We start from the raw sequence: 21,994 nt of genomic DNA on the forward strand, positions 1-21,994 counted from the left end.
TATAACGAACACCATGTTCGAACATAGGGATGCTCATAAGTGTACCTGGTACCAGAGCACCCTAGGCCAAGGTCAATGATCGATTTCATAATCGTTTCATTTGATCTGAGGCCGTATGTTTTGGACACTCGGGTGAAGAGAGGGGCAGAGCTGTCAACCGATCACCATCTGGTGGTGAGTTGGGTCAGAGGGTGGGGAAGACTCTGGACAGACCTGGTAAGCCCAAACGTGTAGTGCGGGTAAATTGGGAACGTCTGGAGGAGGCCCCTGTCCAACAGACTTTCAACTCACACCTCCGGCGGAGCTTTTCGTGCATCCCTGTGGAGGCTGGGGCATTGAACCCGAGTGGACAATGTTCAAAGTTTCCATTGCTGAAGCTGCAGCGAGGAGCTGTGGTCTTAGGGTCTTAGGTGCCTCAAGGGGCGGTAACCCACGAACACCGTGGTGGACAACGGTGGTCAGGGAAGCCGTCCGACTGAAGAAGGAGTCTTTCGGGATATGTTATCCCGGAGGACTCGGAGGCAGTTGCAGGGTACCGAAGGGCCCGAAGGGCTGCAGCCTCTGCCGTGAAAGAGGCAAAGCAGCGGGTGTGGGAGAAGTTTGAGAAGACATGGAGAAGGACTTTCGGTCGGCACCAAAGTGCTTCTGGAAAACTGTTCGCCACCTCAGGAGGGGGGGGAACCATCCAAGCTGTGTACAGTAAGGATGGGACACTGTTGACCTCAACTGAGGAGGTAATAGGGCGGTGGAAGGAGCACTTTGAGGAACTCCTGAATCCGACTAATACGCCCTCTATGTTAGAGGCAGAGCTGGAGGATAATGGGGGATTGTCGTCGATTTCCCAGGCGGAAGTCACTGATGTAGTCAAACAACTACACAGTGGCAAAGCCCCGGGATTGATGAGATCCGTCCAGAAATGCTCAAGGCTCTGGGTGTGGAGGGGCTGTCCTGGTTGACACGCCTTTTCAACATTGCGTGGAAGTCTGGGACGGTGCCAAAGGAGTGGCAGACTGGGGTGGTGGTTCCCCTTTTTAAAAAGGGGGACCAGAGGGTGTGTGCCAATTATAGGGGTATCACACTTCTCAGCCTCCCTGGTAAAGTCTACTCCAAGGTGCTGGAAAGGAGGGTTCGCCAATAGTCGAACCTCGGGTTGAGGAGGAACAATGCGGATTCCGTCCTGGTCGTGGAACAACGGACCAGCTCTTCACTCTCGCAAGGATCCTGGAGGGAGCCTGGGAGTATGCCCAACCGGTCTACATGTGTTTTGTGGATTTGGAGAAGGCGTATGACCGGGTCCCCCGGGAGATACTGTGGGAGGTGCTGCGGGAGTATGGGGTGAGGGGTCTCTTCTCAGGGCCATCCAATCTCTGTACAACCAAAGCGAGAGCTGTGTCCGGGTTCTCGGTAGTAAGTCGGACTCGTTTCAGGTGAGGGTTGGCCTCCGCCAGGGCTGCGCTTTGTCACCAATCCTGTTTGTAGTATTTATGGACAGGATATCGAGGCGTAGTCGGGGTGGGGAGGGGTTGCAGTTTGGTGGGCTGGGGATCTCATCGCTGCTCTTTGCAGATGATGTGGTCCTGATGGCATCATCGGCCTGCGACCTTCAGCACTCACTGGATCGGTTCGCAACCGAGTGTGAAGCGGTTGGGATGAGGATCAGCACCTCTAAATCTGAGGCCATGGTTCTCAGCAGGAAACCGATGGAATGCCTTCTCCAGGTAGGGAATGAGTCCTTACCCCAAGTGAAGGAGTTCAAGTACCTTGGGGTTGTGTTCGCGAGTGAGGGGACAATGGAGCGGGAGATTGGTCGGAGAATCGGGCGCAGCGGGTGCGGTATTGCATTCAATCTATCGCACCGTTAGACGAAAAGAGAGCTTAGCCAGAAGGCAAAGCTCTCGATCTACCGGTCAGTTTTTCGTTCCTACCCTCACCTATGGTCATGAAGGCTGGGTCATGACCGAAAGAACGAGATCCAGGGTACAAGCGGCTGAAATGGGTTTCCTCAGGAGGGTGGCTGGCGTCTCCCTTAGAGATAGGGTGAGAAGCTCACTCATCCGTGAGGAGCTCGGAGTAGAGCCGCTGCTCCTTTGCGTCGAAAGGAGCCAGTTGAGGTGGTTCGGGCATCTGGTAAGGATGACCCCTGGGCGCCTCCCTAGGGAGGTGTTCCAGGCACGTCCAGCTGGGAGGAGGCCTCGGGGAAGACCCAGGACTAGGTGGAGGGATTATATCTCCAACCTGGCCTGGGAACGCCTCGGGATCCCCCAGTCGGAGCTGGTTAATGTTGCTCGGGAAAGGGAAGTTTGGGGTCCCCTGCTGGAGCTGCTCCCCCCGCGACCCGACACCGGATAAGCGGACGAAGATGGATGGATGGATGGATGGTGTAAATACTACCCAGGGCACAGTGAGGATTAATTGCTCTCCACAATCAATTTTTAAACTGTAAAAGGAACAATTCCAGTGAAACGTAATCCCGAACTACTGACATAAGTGACCACATTTAAGTGCATATACGCAAAAGCATTTTTGATTCACACATCCATAAACTAATTAAATTAAGTCCAGCATTCTAATTGTCTAACAAGTTTTTCTGACTGCACAAAAGGTTTCAAAAGCAAGGCCAATGTTAAAAGCTAAACGTATTAAAAAACTGAGCAAAGCAATCTCAGAGCAAATCTAATTATCTATCTATAATCATCAGAACTCATTACATTTTAATGTCCTCAGGCCCTTTGTGTTGTGTTAACCACATGTTTCACCCCTATATGCAGTTATAACCAGTTCAGTCTTGGGTGGTTTTAGCATAATAATAAAAAAAATGAGAGACAATAGAAGAAATCTTGAAACTAAAAGACATTTTGTGGTGACCCCGTGGCACTTCCATTTTGGAATGCCTATTGAGATCATTGGTTTCTTCCCTTTTTTCTTTTCTTTGTCCACCTCTGCAAGTGTCCTTGTTTCTGGACGAATGTTTTCCAGTGAGCCCTGTGAGAGTGTTACTGTGATTAAGGGCTGTTCAAATAAACTTGACATGAAGCTGTCCTTCAGCAGCAATGGTCAAAATAACCTTCAGTAAGGAAGTGAATCCCCTACTGCCCCAGTGGAGGGTCTGCATAATCAGTCAACCTTCAACCTGCAGTCACTCACTAAAGCAGCTGCGGTGTCAGATCAGAAATGTTTGCCACTAGAACACTACGAAGAACCTTTTACTCAACATAACTTGGAATAACAGATTCAGTTTAATAGATTATAAAACTCTATTGTGAAACTCTATTGTAAAGCAATACTGGCAGCAATAAAAATAGGACAGCCTCAGAGCTGAAAAGACTGTTTTGCCACTTTAAAGGCGCTGGGGGAAGTGATGGCCGTGCATGCCTGTAAGCACACTGCTCCTCCCCGTCACTAATAAACAGAGGCGCAAGAAGGTTTATGAAGGGATGGTAATGATCCAAACCCTTACTTCTGCTGTGTAAGGGAAATCAATGCTTAACTGCCAAAATTACCTGCCACAGGAAAGCAGAGAGCACAGACAGAGACTGGTACTAAATATTCAAACAGCCTCATTTATCAAATGACTAATGTTTTCCCCTCTGCTGTGTGCTATAACACTGCATACATCTCCTATATCCTGGGTGGCCCATACCTCACTACACAACAATGAACACAACTGACTATTTCAGTTTTAATATAGCATTTCTTTATCTTGCTCCCCTAATTGAAATGAAATTTAGGGAAATTTTATTCAAAAATAATTGCAAAGCAAGACCTCAATGTTTTGAACAGCTATTAAAACCGCCTACATTGATATCTTTTCTTATTAAGGGAGTAGACTTTGTTGGTAAGACAGAAACCAGTGAAACCAGCCGAGGGGGAGCGATATTTGTTCTCTATATAATTAAGCTGTCAAATTTCCATATGAATCGCTTGCTAACAAGCAGTGATGAGAATGAGAGCCATCAAACTTTGTTTCCAAGCTCATGTCTGAAGCCTTCAGAGGGTAAATAGGCATCAAGTCTTTAGAACCAAACCCATTAGAACAGAGTCATCTAAATGTCAAACCCCTCACTTTGTTATACGTGGGCTCCAACACCATTTTTTCATTTGACGTTTTTATACTTAAATTTCTTCTTTTTTTTTTAAAGGGTACTTATTGTCGCAGCATTTTGAGTCACAACACCACCCACGCTGTGTCACCTTCAGCGTACAGACAACCACCATGACGTCAGACTTTCTCTTTTAAAAAAAAATCTTTTTCGCCACTAAAAGCATCAAAAATCATTTTACTATAATTTACAATTCTGAACATTATAAACAGGTCATGTACTGCATGACCCCCATTCATTCACACTATACAGATTGTTTTGTTCCAAGTGAGTTCCAAGAGTAGGACATCAGTGGGGGATGGCTAGTGCAAATGTGTTTAATTTGATACTAGATAGGAAAGGAAATCACAGTTCACAGCTTTCAGTGCCTCTGCAAGCTATTTTGTACATATTTCTTTGCTTTGCTGTACATTGCTAAAAGCATTACTCACTGGGAACTTCCTGCCAAATATCAGTGAGTTCATTAACTGAAAAAAGTAAGCTTTTCCTTAGAGAAATTCAACACAACTAATCTCAACTGCCCATGTTGCATGCCCTTTATCAACACTGATCAACTGTTTTGTAGTTAAAATTAATCTAAACATGGAACAAATCAGCATGGTTGTCAATGAATGGAAATTGGTTAAAAGATGACATGCCACGATGTTGGAGGAATGACAGCATGGGTAAACACTACACTGCTGTTGCTTTTTCACCCATGGTCCCGACATTTCTTTCATAGTAGGATGTGAACCGCTTACTAATGCACAAAAATGTCTTTATGTTGGTCGCAGAGAACAAAGCAATGACATTAGGCCTATAATGATTTCTTTTAGTGTTAAGGCCATTTTATGCTTCTGCGTCAAATCGACGGCGTACCCCCGCAGACCGCTCTGCGTCTACACCGGACCCCGTAGCCCGACATGCACCTCTCGAAAATTGTAACACATCGCGGTGACGCACGTCTCTCGGCCGTGGCTCAGTAGCGTTGCATTTCCCCCGACTCATTTCCTGGTTCTCCTTCTCCATAAACAACATGAAATCAAGGAGAGGGTTAACTTGGTCAGAAAACACAGGGGAGACTCTTTGTTTCTCTCACTATGACTCTAGAGTCGGTACTCGCTCCCCCCCTCACACACACACACACAAACACACACACACACGCCGGCTCGACGCACACACACCAGCGCACAAGTATAAACACCAGGCCACTTACGTAGGCTACGGCGAAAGCTCTGCGTTGAGCCTCCGCAGAACCATAAAACGGCCTTTAGTCATCCAACATGTTGTGGTGTCTCTCCTGACAAAACTTTGATACAATGTCATACTAACTGACATGAATGATATTATGTAAGTTGGGCTTTCACCGCTGTATTGTACTCACAGGCCCAGGAGGACCAGGAAGGCCAACATCACCCTGAAAATACACAGAAACATCAATAAGAGACTGAAACAGGTACAATAATAGGAGAAGAAAAAAAAAATTCACTTGAGAAACTACTTCTGAAAGCAAGATGCCACAGTAGGTTTTGGAGCAACAATAAAGGAGGCAATAATGTGTCCAGACTTCAGAGAAAATACTGGCTAACTCAAGTGATGCGATAAGAACCACAAGATGAGTGGAAGGAAAAGCATAGTTCATTGGTGTGCATTTTATGTAGAATGTACTTATAGTGTGTGTAACCCTTTATAATGGGTGTACTGAGTGCTCCAGGGAACCATAGACGGTTCCTAATTGAGATGCATTGCATCTGGGAGCCTCCACTCCTCCATTCATAATTTACAAGCTATAACGTTTGTGCTTTTAAAAAAACAAGAAAACACAAGACAACATCTGCATACACACAGTACTATAAACTAATACAAAACACTGAGAGAATACATGCTGTACCATAACAAACCTACACAATCCTCTGAATGTGTGACTCAAAACATGTGTGTTCAAACTTTTTAACAGAAAAGGTTTAAAAGTTTTTAATCCCCATCTGGATTTGGATCAAAATACACAATAACGACAGACAATCATCCAGCTTTTTGGAGAATACCTAGATCCTGGGAGTGAAGGACTTAATGGTTTAATTAAACAAGTTGCACAACTTATCCCCAATATGCAGACATTCATGGTCCCCAGAGGATGAATCCAACTGACTTTGGTAAAACCCTTATTTTTCCTCTAACGCTACTATGAGGTTGACATTTTTTGGGGTTTAAGTGAAATATCTCAACAACTATTGGATGGATTGTCATCAAATTTGATACACATATCCATGAGTCCCATACGGCAAAGTCTAGTGACTTTGTGTGATCCTCTGTCTTTCATCAAACACCACCAAAAGGTCAAAGTTGTCACTTAACATAAAATATATCAAGATCTACCAGATAGATTGGCAGAAACTTGCACACAGACAGTTATGGATCCAACAGTTTATCCTAATGGTACATGGTGGCAAACCATAATACATTTTTCCTTGATTCATGACAACATGTACAACCATAAAAAGATGTACATACCCAAACAACTCACACTGACGCACACTGTCAACAGTAAGAAAATGATATATGTCATGCATTCAGGAACAAAGGATAAGCAATAGTATCTATAAAAACCAAGAAATAATTACTGATTCATTATTTGTTGCTAAATGAGTTCATAGAATCTTGGAAGATAAACAGACTTGAAGAAGCTAACTAACTCCAAAGGTTTAACCTCTGAGTTCTAGTATATCATACCAATTATATCGCTTGAACTACCTCACCTCCACCACCTCTGTGTCTCCTTATCTCAGCTCTGTTTCTTTTTTTTCGCACGCACGCACGCACGCACGCACGCACGCACGCACGCACGCACGCACACACACACACACACACACACACACACACACACACACACACACACACACACACACACACACACACACACACACACACACACACACACACACACACACACACACACACACACACACACACACACACACACACACACACACACACACACACACACACACACACACACACACACACACACACACACACACACACACACACACACACACAGGCTGAATTCCAGGGAGCACAAACAGAGGGAATCATCATGTATGACACTTGACATTGATGTGACTTACTTTTTGTCCTTTCATCCCACCGGCCCCTTCAGCACCTGGCTGGCCCTGTTGGAGGAGGCCTTAGTTAATGACTCTGTAACATGACGGCATTGTAAATGTCACTGCAGGAAAATACGTACAGGGTCTCCTCTCTCTCCTTTCTCCCCTTTTCCCCCTGGGACTGCAGGCTCACCCGTCTCCACCTGTATGTGAACAGAGCAGATCATTGACAGTGACTGACAGCAAAGGCAGGGCAAAAAGACAGAAAGCTCAGAGAATGAAACTTAGCAAGGGCAGACATTATAAATAATTAAACTAAATAGAAAAACATACAGTATTGTGTCATTTCAGAATAAAATAAACAACACGTTTGTAATCATGGTAGGAAAAAAAGAAGCACTACGTGACTTTGTGATACTATGTATGGAGTTGAACGGCTAGCAGGATAATGATAAACTCGAACCCCTGTTGCAATGCAGCACATTTCCATTTTAAAATCATTCCCCTGTCTGCCAATAGATGGCACTTTATGACTGCTGGTGAGCTGTCCTCAGAGTATTTTTTAATAGGATTTCTTCCTGTCAGTTATGTGGAGAGTACTCTAAGTAAAACATAACTGTAAAACAAATGTACTTGTACATTGGTCAAGACATACTGTACAGGGAATGAATAATCAAAAATATTTGTGATAGAAAATGTTTACATACATAAATGCAAGAGAACTTAAAGCCTCAGCAGAAGACTCATCATACTACAGTATATACATTATTATATGCTATTTTAGCTACAGATATGTGGCTAAGAATTCACTAAATGCATCTGGAGACGCACAAATACATTGTTTCACATCTCCGAAGACACTTCATAAAGTTAATCTGTTGTGATAGTTTAGTTTTTTGTCGAAACATAATAACAGAGAAAAAAAAAAAAAAAAAAAGATTGTTCATCAACAATTATTGTTCTTTTGTAGGACATGTGTGTAGATTTGTAGGGAACGCTTCAGATACTCTGTGCTGAGACATTATGGAGCAATGAGCATCTGTTTAGCAATCTGAGAAGACATCTGAGAAAGGTTGCCGCATATTTGCACACTCCTCCTGAGCGACGGCTGGACTCTAACCAACAATAATGGCCATTCCGTTTCAGCCCCTCCCCCATTCCTTCCACTCACTAACAGCAGCCGCAGTGATGCCATTCATTTAATGAGATATAGTCACTGTTTCCTCGTCCAAATTATGAGCTGTTATTAAGTCAGCGCACTGCTGCGATGTATGAACAGATGCATTGTTCTATTAATATTTTAGGTGGGGAGGACAGACTGGTGGTAAAATTGACTTTGAGTACTAATTGAATTCTGTTCAGCTTTATCAACCACATTGGGAACTCATGACCAATATAATCTTACAATAATCTTATCAACTATATCACTGTTGGCGTGCTATCAGTCAGAGGACCGTTTCCTAACAAAGGTAGCTCACAACACAGTATCTGTCTTACAGTAACTGTAAAAGACATGCTGTATTGTACACAGAAAATGGTCTCTCACTGAGTAATGACTCAATGTAAATCCCATCGGGTGGAAAGTTAGTATTAGCCTGTAATGTCACTTGCTGTAAAAATGTTGTGCACTGTATTCTTGCTTGGACTCATTGCAAAATATTATCGCTATCATTGTTAGATCTCCAAGGAACATCATTCAAAGTCAATGTATTGGCAGAGGGGTGTGTAACAAGTTAATAAACCTTTCAAATGAGATTAACTGCAGCACGGCCAGTATTTATCCTGATTATAACTGTATTTACACAATGACAAAGCCCAGCGTGTTTAGGACGGGGACCTGGTACACCTGCAGAAGCCTGTGGGTGATATGCTGACTTTTAGTCACCTCGAGTCATCAAACTGTAATTAAGCCAGTCTGCATCCCTCTCTGCCTCTCCATCAATATCTGCAGTGTTCTGTCAGAGCCGTTTGAGACTGTCAGTGGGAGACACAGTTATGGAGATGTGATTCATGTGAATGTGCAAATCATGCACGGCACAGACCTTTTGTTTTCTTACTTTAAAACATTCACACTCTGCTGAGTGAGTGAGAGCAGGCTCGGCTCACACCAGATGTTACACGGGCTGCAGTTTAGTCTAACTTGCATCTGTTTTGTCCAAGCTAAAAAATGCACAAGGACGGCCACGGAGAATCTCTGATGCTGCTCAATTATTACTGCTACTGGAAACTTACTTTCCATTGCTCTCTGAGGTGAGCTGGTTTAGCTTCTCCCGCTTATCATGCTGGATTGGGGAAACTCCTTTAAATGCACCGCTATGCGTTCGTTTCATTTTAACAGATTGAAATGTAAAGTGATTCTCTTGGACAAGAGAGTTTTCTTGTCATCCACAGTAAGCATGAATTTATAAAGACAAAGGGAAGATCGTTCCATAATGTGAGGGCATGACTGATTCATGGCAAGGGCAAGGCTGGTATGCACAATTAATGTAAGCATTCTTTGTGGTGTGTTTCTACATAACATCAGCATGAGTTGGCATTCTTAGAAAGAACGGTTAATCATATTATTTAATCATAATGCCACCTTTAATCTAATCTCAAATGAGTAGCTTTGTTCTCCTGCAGGTGTTACTCTACCTTTCATCATTCTGAAATCAATTGAAAGTTGTGTGTTACAGCAACAAATGTTACATGGAATTAGCTTTATGTGTCTTTTCCTTTTCTGTGTTCAAACTCATCAGTCATTTATTTAACAAAAGACATACAGTATGAAAGTGAAGTAGCAATAGCAAATATGATGCAAAACCCACAATCTCAGAGCCATTTTCCTTTATGCCACGTCAAGGTTTGTGTTTTACGGCTTTGTTTTATGATACGAGACCAATTCAAGTGACATAATAAAGCTGCAACTCAGTAGCCAATTACAGAAAAAGCTAAGAAAACCTAATCAAGGTAACCTCTGTTTGTCATTTTGTTCTTAAGCTTGATTTACAAGGGCATGGTATAACTATGGTATTTTTCATCCAAATGAAACCACTATCCATTGTGCCTTCACCTAAGTATACTCTACTGTAATCCCATTTGTTTTGAGGTATAATAAGTGTGTCCTCATACAGACAACTTTGTTTTTCAAGGTTGGCTGACACGTCTCCTTCCTCTGGGCAGAGGGAGCAGGAGGAATTCTGTGGCCTGAGCTGACACACCAGTAAACGACGCACCTATACATCAAATGAACAGCTGCGGTCAGGAGGTTGTCCACTACACAATAGCTTTCACTCTCAGCATGATCACAAGTGGGCCACTGGAGGCCTGGTGGGTGGGGGCTGAAGGGGGGTTGGGTTTGTGAAGGAAGCAGGTAGCAACAAAAAGAGTAGGAGGCTAGGTAGAGGTCCATGTTTGTGAGTTTTTTACACCACATATCTCATGTGCCTCTGGTGAGCTACAGCACCCCTGGGCTTCATGAAAATGATTGCAGACCCTTTTTTTGCAAAAGCACTGTATGTAATGGCCATCTGTCTGTTTGGAGTGCAAACACTGAGTCACGCTGTGCTGCGCTGCAGGAGGCGCAGGGTGGGAACAGCTATTTAACTTGCACAGTAGATAGATAGATAGGCTACAATTGACTGAAAGGTGCCATTTCCGACGAAGGACATCCGTTCCTGACTGCAAACACAAAAAATGTCAGTCAGTGACAATGAGGTCTGGTCACACATACGTCTGACTTGTCTTGGCTGGCTTCTACGGCACGGTGAGTCTTTATACAGACAACACAGTGCAGATGATTAAACTCCTCGCCTATTTGGAGGACTGCTATGATGAACGCTGCTCAGTCATCTTACAATTCACCCTTGCTGGGATTGCAGGTAATTAACGGTTTATAAAATGGGGAGACAGCTCAAATCTACTTTAAATGCCACATGTTAGTACTTTGTTTTGTGATGAACAATGTTTTGAGTGATACCTTGACACTTGCTCCTTCCGGAGTTCCTGGGGGACCCTACAATTACAAGCAATGGGACAATCTTTTTCACACAAATAAAGGATAAAAGGATTTCATGTCACAAAAAGATGTTTAAATGAACACTCATGAACAGTACCACTTTTTAATCACTTTAACCATCCTAAGCCTTTCCTAGCTTTTGTTTAAACTGGCAGGTTTACTTAAAAACATATTCAGATTTACAGCGAAGGCCTGTTGTATTATTTTCTAACCTTTGCACTACTGTTAGCACTCATAAAAGACGTGGCTGGCCCGCAGCAGTCTATAGATTATCTTTGATTGTGGCCTTTGTTTCATGCCTTTCACAAACTCTCCTGTTGTCGTGCAATGCTAATTTGACTTTGAAAAATAACCGCTGCCCCCTCCCACTGTCGTGCTGCCAATGGACAAGAGAGAGAGATGCCCTGGTGTGTGTTTTGAATAGATGATTTGTCCCTGAGATCTACCTCAGCAAAACAGGTGACTCATAAATGTCAATACCAGGGGATGGAGGCAAAGCTGGCACATGCTAAGGGTATCATCAGGACATTGCCATTTAGAAATGTCACACCTTCTCCATTCTGTCTTTCTTTTGTCCTACGACTTTGTATCCTACAATTTTATGAGTTATTAAGGAGGCAGTGGATACATTGAGTCATGCGGGAGAGGTTTAACAGTGAGTGGCTCAATTATTCTAAGATAATTGAACCTATTGAGCATAACGGTGATAGAAGCAGAACAGAATCTTTTTGGATTTCTGTGTGAAATAAAGTAAGACAAACCCTATGTCCTGATTGAATGAGTAATCAAGGCGATAGTGCATGAAAATAATTGGACACCCAAAGTTACATGATGCCTAAACACTCCTGTTTGTCCTGACATCAGAGCAGTTAAGAATCTGACAGGCTGTCTTCTTTAACACATCGTGGTGTTTCTGCCCTTTGCTGTGTGGGTCACTACACAAACACACAAACAGTGTCTGGGATTGGTTTGGACGCCTGAGGACAACACCATAATTCAAGGAGTCAATGGGCCTTATAGGCAGACTTGTCCTGCTCATCAATACAAGCATTCTCAAGAGCTACCTTAATATACGGCTTGTGGTTTTCTGCTAATAATATAGCCCGCTTGCAGCAGTATGGTGGTATGGGAGATGATTTTGAACAGATCAATACAGCCTAAGCACGGAATTAATGCAGTCTACAGAGATGTTTCACCATGAAGAGTGTAATTGCTCTATTTAAGATGGACTTTGTATTGCATGTCTGTTGTGCTGATTGACTGTTTGCTTTAATATGCTTTTATAATTATGATGACTTTGAAACTTTTGTAATGTGTCCAATTGTAGCCAGGTCTCAACTTAAAGAAGACATTCTTGGTCAAATAAAGTTAAATTGATATTGATTTAGAATAGTAGAAAAACAAGAAAATAACGTACTAGGGATGGGCATTACAAATTAGACTAGGCTATAAATGCTGTGCTGTGTGGCTTTTGTTTATGCCACATACTTGTCCCTATACAAATAAACATTAAATAAATACTGTTCAAAATGCTGCTGTATCGTACTGTCAGAGCTAAGCTTTCAGGGTTCGTCATTTGGTCAATGAAATCACTCCAGACATGTATAGCAGGTAATTTATTCCTTGTGTGTGTGTGTGTGTGTGTGTGTGTGTGTGTGTGTGTGTGTGTGTGTGTGTGTGTGTGTGTGTGTGTGTGTGTGTGTTACTGTATATCACATACAGGCAGGCCTCTGAGTCCAGGCTCCCCAGTCTTTCCTCTCCGTCCCTAAGAAAGACACAAGAAGAAAAAAAAAAAAAAAAGATGAGTGAGTGAAGATGCTACAACAGGTGTGGCTGGGCATACGTGCTGCCAGCAATTAAGGCTCGACAGCAACTCCTGTCGCAGTCTCTAATTTGCTTTTAATTAACAACAAGAAAACAGCTTAATTGCTGCACCCTGTGTGGCCCCGTAGACTTTGTTCCCTCCTCTGGTTTACTACCTCCTTTCCAGCTGTGTGAGTCCCTCGGTGCATCAATCAACCCAAGGAGCAGATACAGCAGCAAACAGGCCAAGCCAGCTAGTGCTGTCCAGCATTGCAAAACGAGGTCAGAAGGAAGCAACTGTTTTTAACCATTTTTGCTTGCTTTAAGGCTGTTTTTTTTGTTGTTTTTTGACATTTTGTGAATTGCAAAAGGCCTTCATGCTTGAAAGTCTGCAAATCTTGAAAAGCTGACATCTTAATGAGATGTAATGCTATCCAAACCAAACCAAAGTTGGTATAATTTACATCAAGAGGGTTTATGTCCTTGTGAGAAAAGAGGATAAAGCTCTGTGGATATCCTTACAGCTATCCTATAAACTGGCAGAGCATCACTGACTCTGTGTTATAAAGAGTGCCTGGAATTAGCTGGCTTTCACACACACACACACACACACACACACACACACACACACACACACACACACACACACACACACACACACACACACACACAAGACAGATGTAAAATCAACTCAATTAGAAAACGGTAATACTCTGGCCAATATCAATTCACTGTGCAGCAGTGTAATCAACGGCAGAAGTATGAGACAATGCAGATATCTGTTTTACAGCTACACATGATTACCTCTTTCTAATAGGAGTTTCATCATCTGACACAATTGCTATGTTGAAACAGTGTATCTTTCTCTGTGTCAGTATGGTGGGTGACACAAAAAAAATACTTCTCTCCTCCACCAAGTTAGTGGTGGTGTAGATCTGTAGAGAAGGAAGGATCACTGGCTGCTGAAAGAACTACAAAGCAACGCCCACAAATCTTTCCTTCTCACACTCTATGTATGCAGACTTTGATTAACTGGGTCAAATTAAGGAAGGAACTTCACTGAGAGCAACGGCTTTTAATCATCTATTTACATGTGCACTCATGCTTACATGCTGTGTGTGTTTCTCTGTTTGTACTGCATTTCAGGGATTAAAGACTAATGAAAACAGGAGAAGCCAAGGTGTAGTACAGTAAATATTAACCTAAATGATGACACAGTGGAACCAGTGTGTGCCTCCTTTTGGGAATTGCACACTTTCCTCTGTTGATGCTTTTTTGATGTTATAAACAAAGGCTTGCTTGGCCAGTGCCTTTTGATCATCTGTGTTAATGTAGCTTTGAGGCTACATCTGCTTTAATGTGAGCATGAATGAGTGGTTTCTCACAAACAAAGACAGTGTTTTGGTGAGGGTGATTGGTGTTATTATTTTGTTCTTTTTCATTGACAATAGGCTGACGCTGAATCATTGCTACGTTTGCAAAAAGTTCAGACTTTTGCTCCATCATCGTCCCCCTTTGCTGCCCTTTCTCCCCTGAACTCGACAATAAAAGCAGATTACAAAGATAAGTAATTCAGCTAATGAATATATCATATGCTATTATTCCAAGCAGGTCATGAATTATGCAGTTTTCAAAATGATTTCTCCACATTTGCCCTTAAACCTCTTTTAACACCAAAGTGCATACTAATTTTATGTCCATGTATTTGCATATTATCATCAAAACAAACAAATATCTCAGTTTTCAACGAATAAAGATAAACTAAATGACGACGCCATATTATCAATTTTAGGCCTGAAGCTTACTTGCAGTTACCTACAAGTTGTACATTGGTTCTTCATAATTTGATTTTGCTTCTGATTTTATTTCCACATGTGAAACCCCCATTTGGGAAAGATGTTCTAATGTTTAAATAAATGCAATTCTTTCATATATTGTGCTCACAATAGGAAATACTAAAATATTTTATTATTTAATGACTGCCTTAATTACATATAAAATATTCACACAGCATAGCTATGTGTAGCTGAGTGTAGATAAACTTGGTTGGGGGTGTCGATGTTGGAAGTCCATGTCCGGTTTTTTTCTTCTTTGATAAAATATTAATTTAATATTCATAAACCCCAACAGCTCAGACAATCATTTCCACTATAAAGCAATCCATTTAAAAGACTACTACAGGTGACCTTGTGGTTTGACTGACATTGGTTAGCACGCCATCCCCAACAAATCTGTGCACAGTGACAAGAAATAATTAGTCCAGGGCACAGCTGTCATCACCGTTTGCACTTATTTGACTCTCCAAACTGAAACACCTGCCAGTGACACAGCCAGATAACTGCCTGTGAAGGGACGTACTGGCTCTGCAACACTGAGATAATCAAGATGCCAGCAACCGCCGTAGTGCCCAAGTACAGCCTTTAGTACAACTGTGTGAAGTGTTTTCAGAGTAGAAACTCAGGGTTTTAAGTTAAATCCTGACATTTCAATGATTTGATAAATTCTAAATGTCATGTTTGGACCTCCTAGACTTTTGTAAAAGTGAAACTACAGGGATACTCTGACATCTGGAATTCAGGTCATTTCATAATCACGTTTAGTCAGGTTAGAGATTTCTTTCTTCAGTTGCTTTAAACTGTTTGTTGGTGTGTTGACATTGCAGAGAACAAGAAATGCTTCTGGGCACAAGCTAAAAAACTTTAGTACCAGTAATTGTATATCCATGTGTATAGGTGGAGAGTGTTAACACTCTCAACATTTACATTCATTGTAGAACTATCAGGGAAAAAACATTCTATCATATATTCAGCTTTTACAACAGTTAATCACGCTTTCCTGAATAATATACAGTGTTTAAATCTGTAGTGCACAACTATTTTATATTATTGAACGTCCCTTACATTCAAGCCATTGCCAAATGAGTTGATACAAAGCTAATTAAGCCTATTAGCTCCAAACAACTCTCTCTGTATTGGTCAGTGTGGCTATGTTAGGAAATAGTGTAGTCCGTTGACTTGAGCACGCAGAAGCTGTGAAGTGAAGATAATAACTCTTGTGAAGAGTCCATCATGTTTTTTTTAATCCTCCATGTCCTCATTGGCTAATAGCAACTGTGTGGAGGGGGGGTGGGGGTGCGCGTGATCACGGAAGTTTTGCCTATTGTTGTTTTTTTTGTTCACTGTTTTCTCGGTGAAGGAGGCAGACACAACACCAGAAGTAAGTGTCAGAGGTAAACTGCAGTCCAAAGCAGTCTCTAGGCAACAAGGATGAACAGGAAACTGAAACTGGGGATTTTGACTTCAAAAATGAAAAAAGAAAGAAATATAGGATGTGAAAAACATGAGAAATGTGTGCCAACAAAAGTGTTTTTGTTGGTGTACAAGGATTTTAGGGAGAGCAAAAGAACGTCTACAGCTGGACTTGGATCATCATTAAAATGACTATTATCTGACTATTCTACTGCCATAATCAAGTCATTTTTAAACTTAACATCACCTATGTGTGCCCTAATGCCATAGTACAATATGTCACCATGATAATAATTTTAAATTGTACTGAACAGAGTGGCAAGCTTACAAAACCAGCCAGCAGGGTCTGTGAATCTTTCCTTTCAGCTAAGCCAACCTTAAGTTTCTCATGTCCTTTTCGGTTTCTCAATCTCTCATTTATCTCTCCCTTTGTGTATAATATCATAACTCTACTCTCATCGTCTCATCTCATCCCTCTCTACTGTCTCCTGCTTTGCTCGTCATCTCTCCTTCCTTCTCCTGTCTCCTGTCACTCGCCCTGTTTCTCCCTCACCCAACTTCCAGCGCCTGTTGGATCACCCTGGCAATCTCTGTTGCTATGCAACGCTCAGTGTCCTATAAATTTGACAACATCCTAGTGGTTGATTATTATTTGAGCGCTGCAGTGTGAAGCCCTCCTTCAGGTCATTGCAGAAGATTAGAGGGAGGGAGAGATAGAGGAAGGCAAGGAAGGAAATGAGGGATGAGAGGGAGGGAAGGAGGTGGTGAAAGATAAAAGGATTGTGGAGGAGAGGAAAAGAGAGAGTCAGAGTTAAAGATGAACCGGCTTCTTGAGTAAATGAAAGATTGGCTGGCAAGACCAAACATATATTCACCAGCACTACTTATCTGTTCCACTCTAAAAACCTTCAAACCATATAACAGAAGTGTGAAACGCACTCCACATTAACTACTAATTCAATAATGGTGCTAGTAAAGCAAGAGTGAGTACATGTTAGAGCTGAGGTAAGAAGGAGGCCTCAGTAGATTGACAGCGTATTTTCAACTCCCGACTTAATCCACATGGATCCCAGCCTCGACTGGCTTCAGCTCTGCTATGAGTTGTAAAGTGTAAAAGGAAAGCACAGACATGGGGCCAGGCTCAGTCCTGCAACACAAGCCCCAATCTGAGAGCAAAGTCAACAGTGACAGTGACACACAGCAAAGGCACTCATTTATGATGACTCCATAATCCTTATCCCAAATGTCAACATGTTTTCATATGCCTGTCTGACTACCCATACTGGGATAACACAGTGGCGCAAAACGGAGAGGCCAAAATGTGCCACATGTTTAGCAATAAAGCAGATATACCATCAAAAAGCCACATAATCCACCTGACAAATGCCCCTGTCAAGAGAGGTCAGTAGATAAGCTGCAGGTAGCCTTCTGAAATGATCACCACAGAGGACCAAACTCCAACCTGACACACAGCACAGAGAGATGATGTTTTTTTCTTTTATATGCAGGGACAGCTATCAGAGGGTAAATCAATTTGAACTAATGTTAACATTCCAGGTTTAATCTTATTTCAAACACAATATATTTAATGTTTGATTTTTGCTAATTTGTCTTTCTATGTGAAAAAAAAGATAACTTCTAAAAGTGACTATGCCTTTTTCTTATTTCCATTCATCCTCTACTAAATTATAAATCAATTCTGTTCTTTTACTTCCAATTAGTTGTGTTGCAGGAGCCACAGTATGACAATTTTAGTAGGGGTTTAGACCTTGAAGTTTAGGAGAAAATGGCTTTTCCCGCTAAGTCACATATTGTACATATTGTAATCACTTATTCATCTAATTCACTTTTAACCAAATGTTACACGCAAGACACCTTGAACAGAAATCTTTGGTATACTGATTTTCTTCTGCCTGTTTCAAATGCGACACAGAAGTTGTATGTCCTGAAGGGGAAACTACCTGACGTTACCAAAGCCAAGTTGTTCTGCGACAACGTTCTGTGGCTCATGGGAGAGATGACCTTTTCCAGCCTGAAAAAACTCACATGCCACTCTTTCTGCTTGAGCTGATTCCTGTCTCCCTCTGGGGACATGTGCTCAGGCCACCTGAGCCTTTTGTCTAACTGAACTGCTGTACTGCGTTTAACTGGAAGTGACTATGTAGCTTATGAGCAGCTGTATTTGCTGGGAAAGCAAATTAGTACAAAACAGTGAAGATGATACACCCTCATAATATCCTCATGTCTTTTAACAAGTCACAGAACAAATGGTATGAAGTTTTCTGTTATCTCTGTCACAAGGTGCCCTTTAGCAGTACAGCGATGGGACAAAGACAAAAACATCACCCTTCAACACCAGTGTTCAAAGGATTATTTGGACCATCCAAAAAATGGACACGGACATCCAAAAGTGTGAACTTGTGTAAAGTTGTTACACTCAAAAAAGACAAAAACACAGACAGACAAATGTACACACAATGCATGCACACACAGACACAAGAAAGAGAAAGTTTGCCACAACACAGCCTGTCACAATATTTATTCCCAAGTGAAAATGCTTCTCTGCCCCCGGCCTGTGAATGATGAAAAAAAAAGAAGGAAACATTACAACCAGATGTACTTGATTCCCTCATTCCATCGGTCAAACCTAGAGTCTCTAAGGAACACGTATTGTATCCAGATTCAGAAAAGATACAGACAATTACTCAGACTGCCAGCAAAAGCTAATTTATTCTGTAATTAATTCTGAAATGTCATCCTCTCCCCTTTGCAAATATTTTCTGATTATTCATTTAAACATTTGCACAATGAACCATAAAAAAAAAAATCAAAAACAACCCGGCATTAAGTATGCACAAGGATATCTAAAATACCAAGATTCCTCTTAAACCTTTCACATGTTTATCTCAACTACAGTATGTGTCTAATTATTAAGTAATATGTTGCAAATGAATATAAACATTACATACAGTCCAGCGTCACAGTTTCTTAAAAGGGAAAGTAGTTTTTTTTTTGTTTGTGAAAATCTACAGTTAACTTGTAATGATGTGTCTATTTCTCTATTTTATAAGATAATAACTCTCTAACTATCTAGGCACATACTCAGCTTTGTCTACATGCATACTGTAATATTTTCTCACACATACACTACAGCTGCTTCTGGGCGTTAGCTTCAAAATATCAAGCTAAGTATCAGTTGGAGAACCGGACAAATATTCATTGAATTCACACCAACTGTAAGGCTCGATATGCTGCAGTTGACAGAATTCTCACCAAAGCCCTTTTCACTGTCACATCAGCCATTAACGCTTCTGAGGTAGATATTGATTATAAGACCTTCTTGAAATGTCAAAAAACACACTTCCGAGACAGCTGTCTCACCTGCTTCTGATTAAGGATCCAATTAGAGACAGACAGTGCAAATTCCCTACTTGTGACTGTCCTCGCTGGATGCCATCTTAGGACACTGCACAAGCTAAAAAAAAAAGCCTGGGCACTGAAGCTTGCAGAGATCCCTTGCACTTGGTAAAAGCCTCAATAAAATAGGATTTGTTCCAGTTGTTTACTGAGGGTTAAGAGGAGCGGCCGGGGCAGGAAGAGAACGGCAAAGCCGACAGCTGCCTGGCAGGGGCTCAAATGCAGCTTAGCATTTTTCACCATTCTGACTGGCACACAATGCTCTCTTTAACTTGCAGCCATCTAAATATTCAGGGACGTATAAAGAGATGGCTGACACTGCAGCCGACTTAAGACACAGCTCAGCTGGCCAAGATTGCACCTATAGTCTTTTGGCTAAAGCTTTCCATGAAGGCTTTCCTCACAGAGACTCATTCGTAGAGCCCATGTGACTAAATGGTGATTTGTACTTGTGCCACTAGATGGCAAACTAGCTTCATCACAAATTTTGTACACGGTAGGGGACAGAGCCAATGAGGAGACTGTACACTCTCTATGAGAGAGGATAGATGTCCTCAATGCATGAATGTATGATGTGTGTTGGGTAACATTCCTAATTAGGCAGTCTGGCAATTAGGCACTGAATACCATAAAGGATCTTTTTTTATGAAGAGGGCTTACAACGATGAGAGAAGAAGGAAATAGACGAGAGCAAGAAGCTGTATGAGAGCGAAAGAGGGGGACAATAATTTTCAAAATATTTTCATTTTATTGCTCTTTTCAACTGCCACACAATACAAAGGGACACAGGTGGTGTTACAAGGGTACCCAGTCATAGAACGCAGCACATAATTGGGTAAAAAACCCATTATAGAGCTACTTCAGCAAACACCAAACTCCTCACTGCCACACAGTATGCAAACACAGAGCCAAAGGCAAACACAGGAAATGCAGACAGTGGATGTCTGTGGAAAACTAAGCCAAGGCAATCCCGAGGGAGCCTCACAACAGCTCTTTACAACAGCCACGTCTCTACGACGTCTTCACGGATGAGTTTTAAGAGCTCATTGATTTTAACAACTCCTAAGGAGAGGAAAGAGGGCTGACGATACTATCTGAATTTGCATTTTTATGTGGTGAAAATGATAAATCTATATTATACTATGAGCTCAATCCCCACCTATCAGCTGTGTCTCTGCAGTGTTTCCATGCGAGCTGGGTGCCTATTGCATTGGCTCCTCACTAGGCCGGCATAGCCTCTTGAATGTTCTCATCTCCTAATGGATGCTGTTATTAGTCTTGGCTCTTAGAAATTTCACAGTCTCATCTGGACTTTTGGCTGTATTATTCATCCGGAGCAGATTGCTCCCATCCTATGTTTACAGATACTGAGTGTTTCATTAATGCATTATCCAACAAGTGAATAGGAGAGGCTGAAAATCTACTTTGAATAAAGCCTGGTTCATTTTACAAACCAAATATTTGAGGTCAGAGAGAGAATACACTGTGCAAAGATCCACAGGGGGCTTACTCTGGGTACTGTAGCCCTGGGCGAGTCTTGTGCTTCATATCACTCACCACACATAACAGATTACACTAAGGTCCCACACACAACCATCTGTACAATATCAGGCCACTGTAAATGCGCTGCTCCCTGGCATGCCATTTAAGTGGACACAGATGAATGTATCTAAATTGGTTGCGGGCAGAATGAGAGTGTGAAGAATCAAAATATGGATGGCAGACTGTAGCAGTTGATGCAGCCTCCCACTACCACGCCTCTGTGTTCTGCAGTGTTCAGGGCTACATCTCCTGCCTGTCCAGCCCCCCTGCACTCTGAGCTCTCCTCCCTCCCCCTTGGCCGAGGAAACAGCAGACAGTGACAGAGCTTACTCGGGGCATGCTTCAATCCAAGCATCATGGATCCAAAATGCTCTTTTAAAAGGTATTTACGTTCAAAGCATTTCTCAAACGCTGTCTCCTCCTTAAAAAGCCAGGAGAGTATCTTTGTATATTACTAGACTGTTTGGAGCCAAAGAAATCCCATTGTTTGGATGACTGAAGCCGTGGTGTGGGCCGCAGTATCTAGAACAGTCACAGGGGCCAGTCACCTCTTGTCCACTGACATACCTCAATGAGTTGTGAGAATTCAGTTCAGCAGACCCTTCCTGACACACGACACTCCATTAGTGTTGCTATGACCTGGCAGACATTGACACAACATTTGAAAATGTTGGCAAGGTATAAGACACAGGCCAAGAGGATGCCATGCCCTGATGAATTCTGACACTCGAGCAGCAAGGACACGTATATTGCTCGCAGTGTCCCTGTTGTGTGGTATAACTCTGTCTCCTGAGAAAGTGGCGA

At 42.2% G+C, this 21,994-nt stretch overlaps 1 protein-coding gene across 7 annotated transcripts in view; it reads right to left on the reverse strand.

The window, feature by feature from the left end:
• LOC114572026 (collagen alpha-1(XIX) chain) overlaps positions 1–21,994 on the reverse strand; it is a 101,569-nt gene that overhangs the window by 31,150 nt on the left and 48,425 nt on the right. For 6 of the 7 annotated variants that reach the window (XM_028603414.1, XM_028603411.1, XM_028603417.1 and 3 more), the window contains 5 exons: positions 12,901–12,945; positions 11,142–11,177; positions 7,324–7,386; positions 7,205–7,249; positions 5,464–5,496 (listed from right to left, as the gene is read on the reverse strand). In XM_028603414.1, coding sequence (XP_028459215.1) covers positions 5,464–5,496; positions 7,205–7,249; positions 7,324–7,386; positions 11,142–11,177; positions 12,901–12,945 — 222 coding nt within the window. The remainder of the gene's footprint in view (positions 1–5,463; positions 5,497–7,204; positions 7,250–7,323; positions 7,387–11,141; positions 11,178–12,900; positions 12,946–21,994) is intronic. The other variant, XM_028603413.1, reaches the window with a different exon arrangement.

The sequence above is a fragment of the Perca flavescens genome, chromosome 17 (assembly GCF_004354835.1).
Source record: "Perca flavescens isolate YP-PL-M2 chromosome 17, PFLA_1.0, whole genome shotgun sequence".
Lineage (NCBI taxonomy): Eukaryota > Metazoa > Chordata > Actinopteri > Perciformes > Percidae > Perca > Perca flavescens.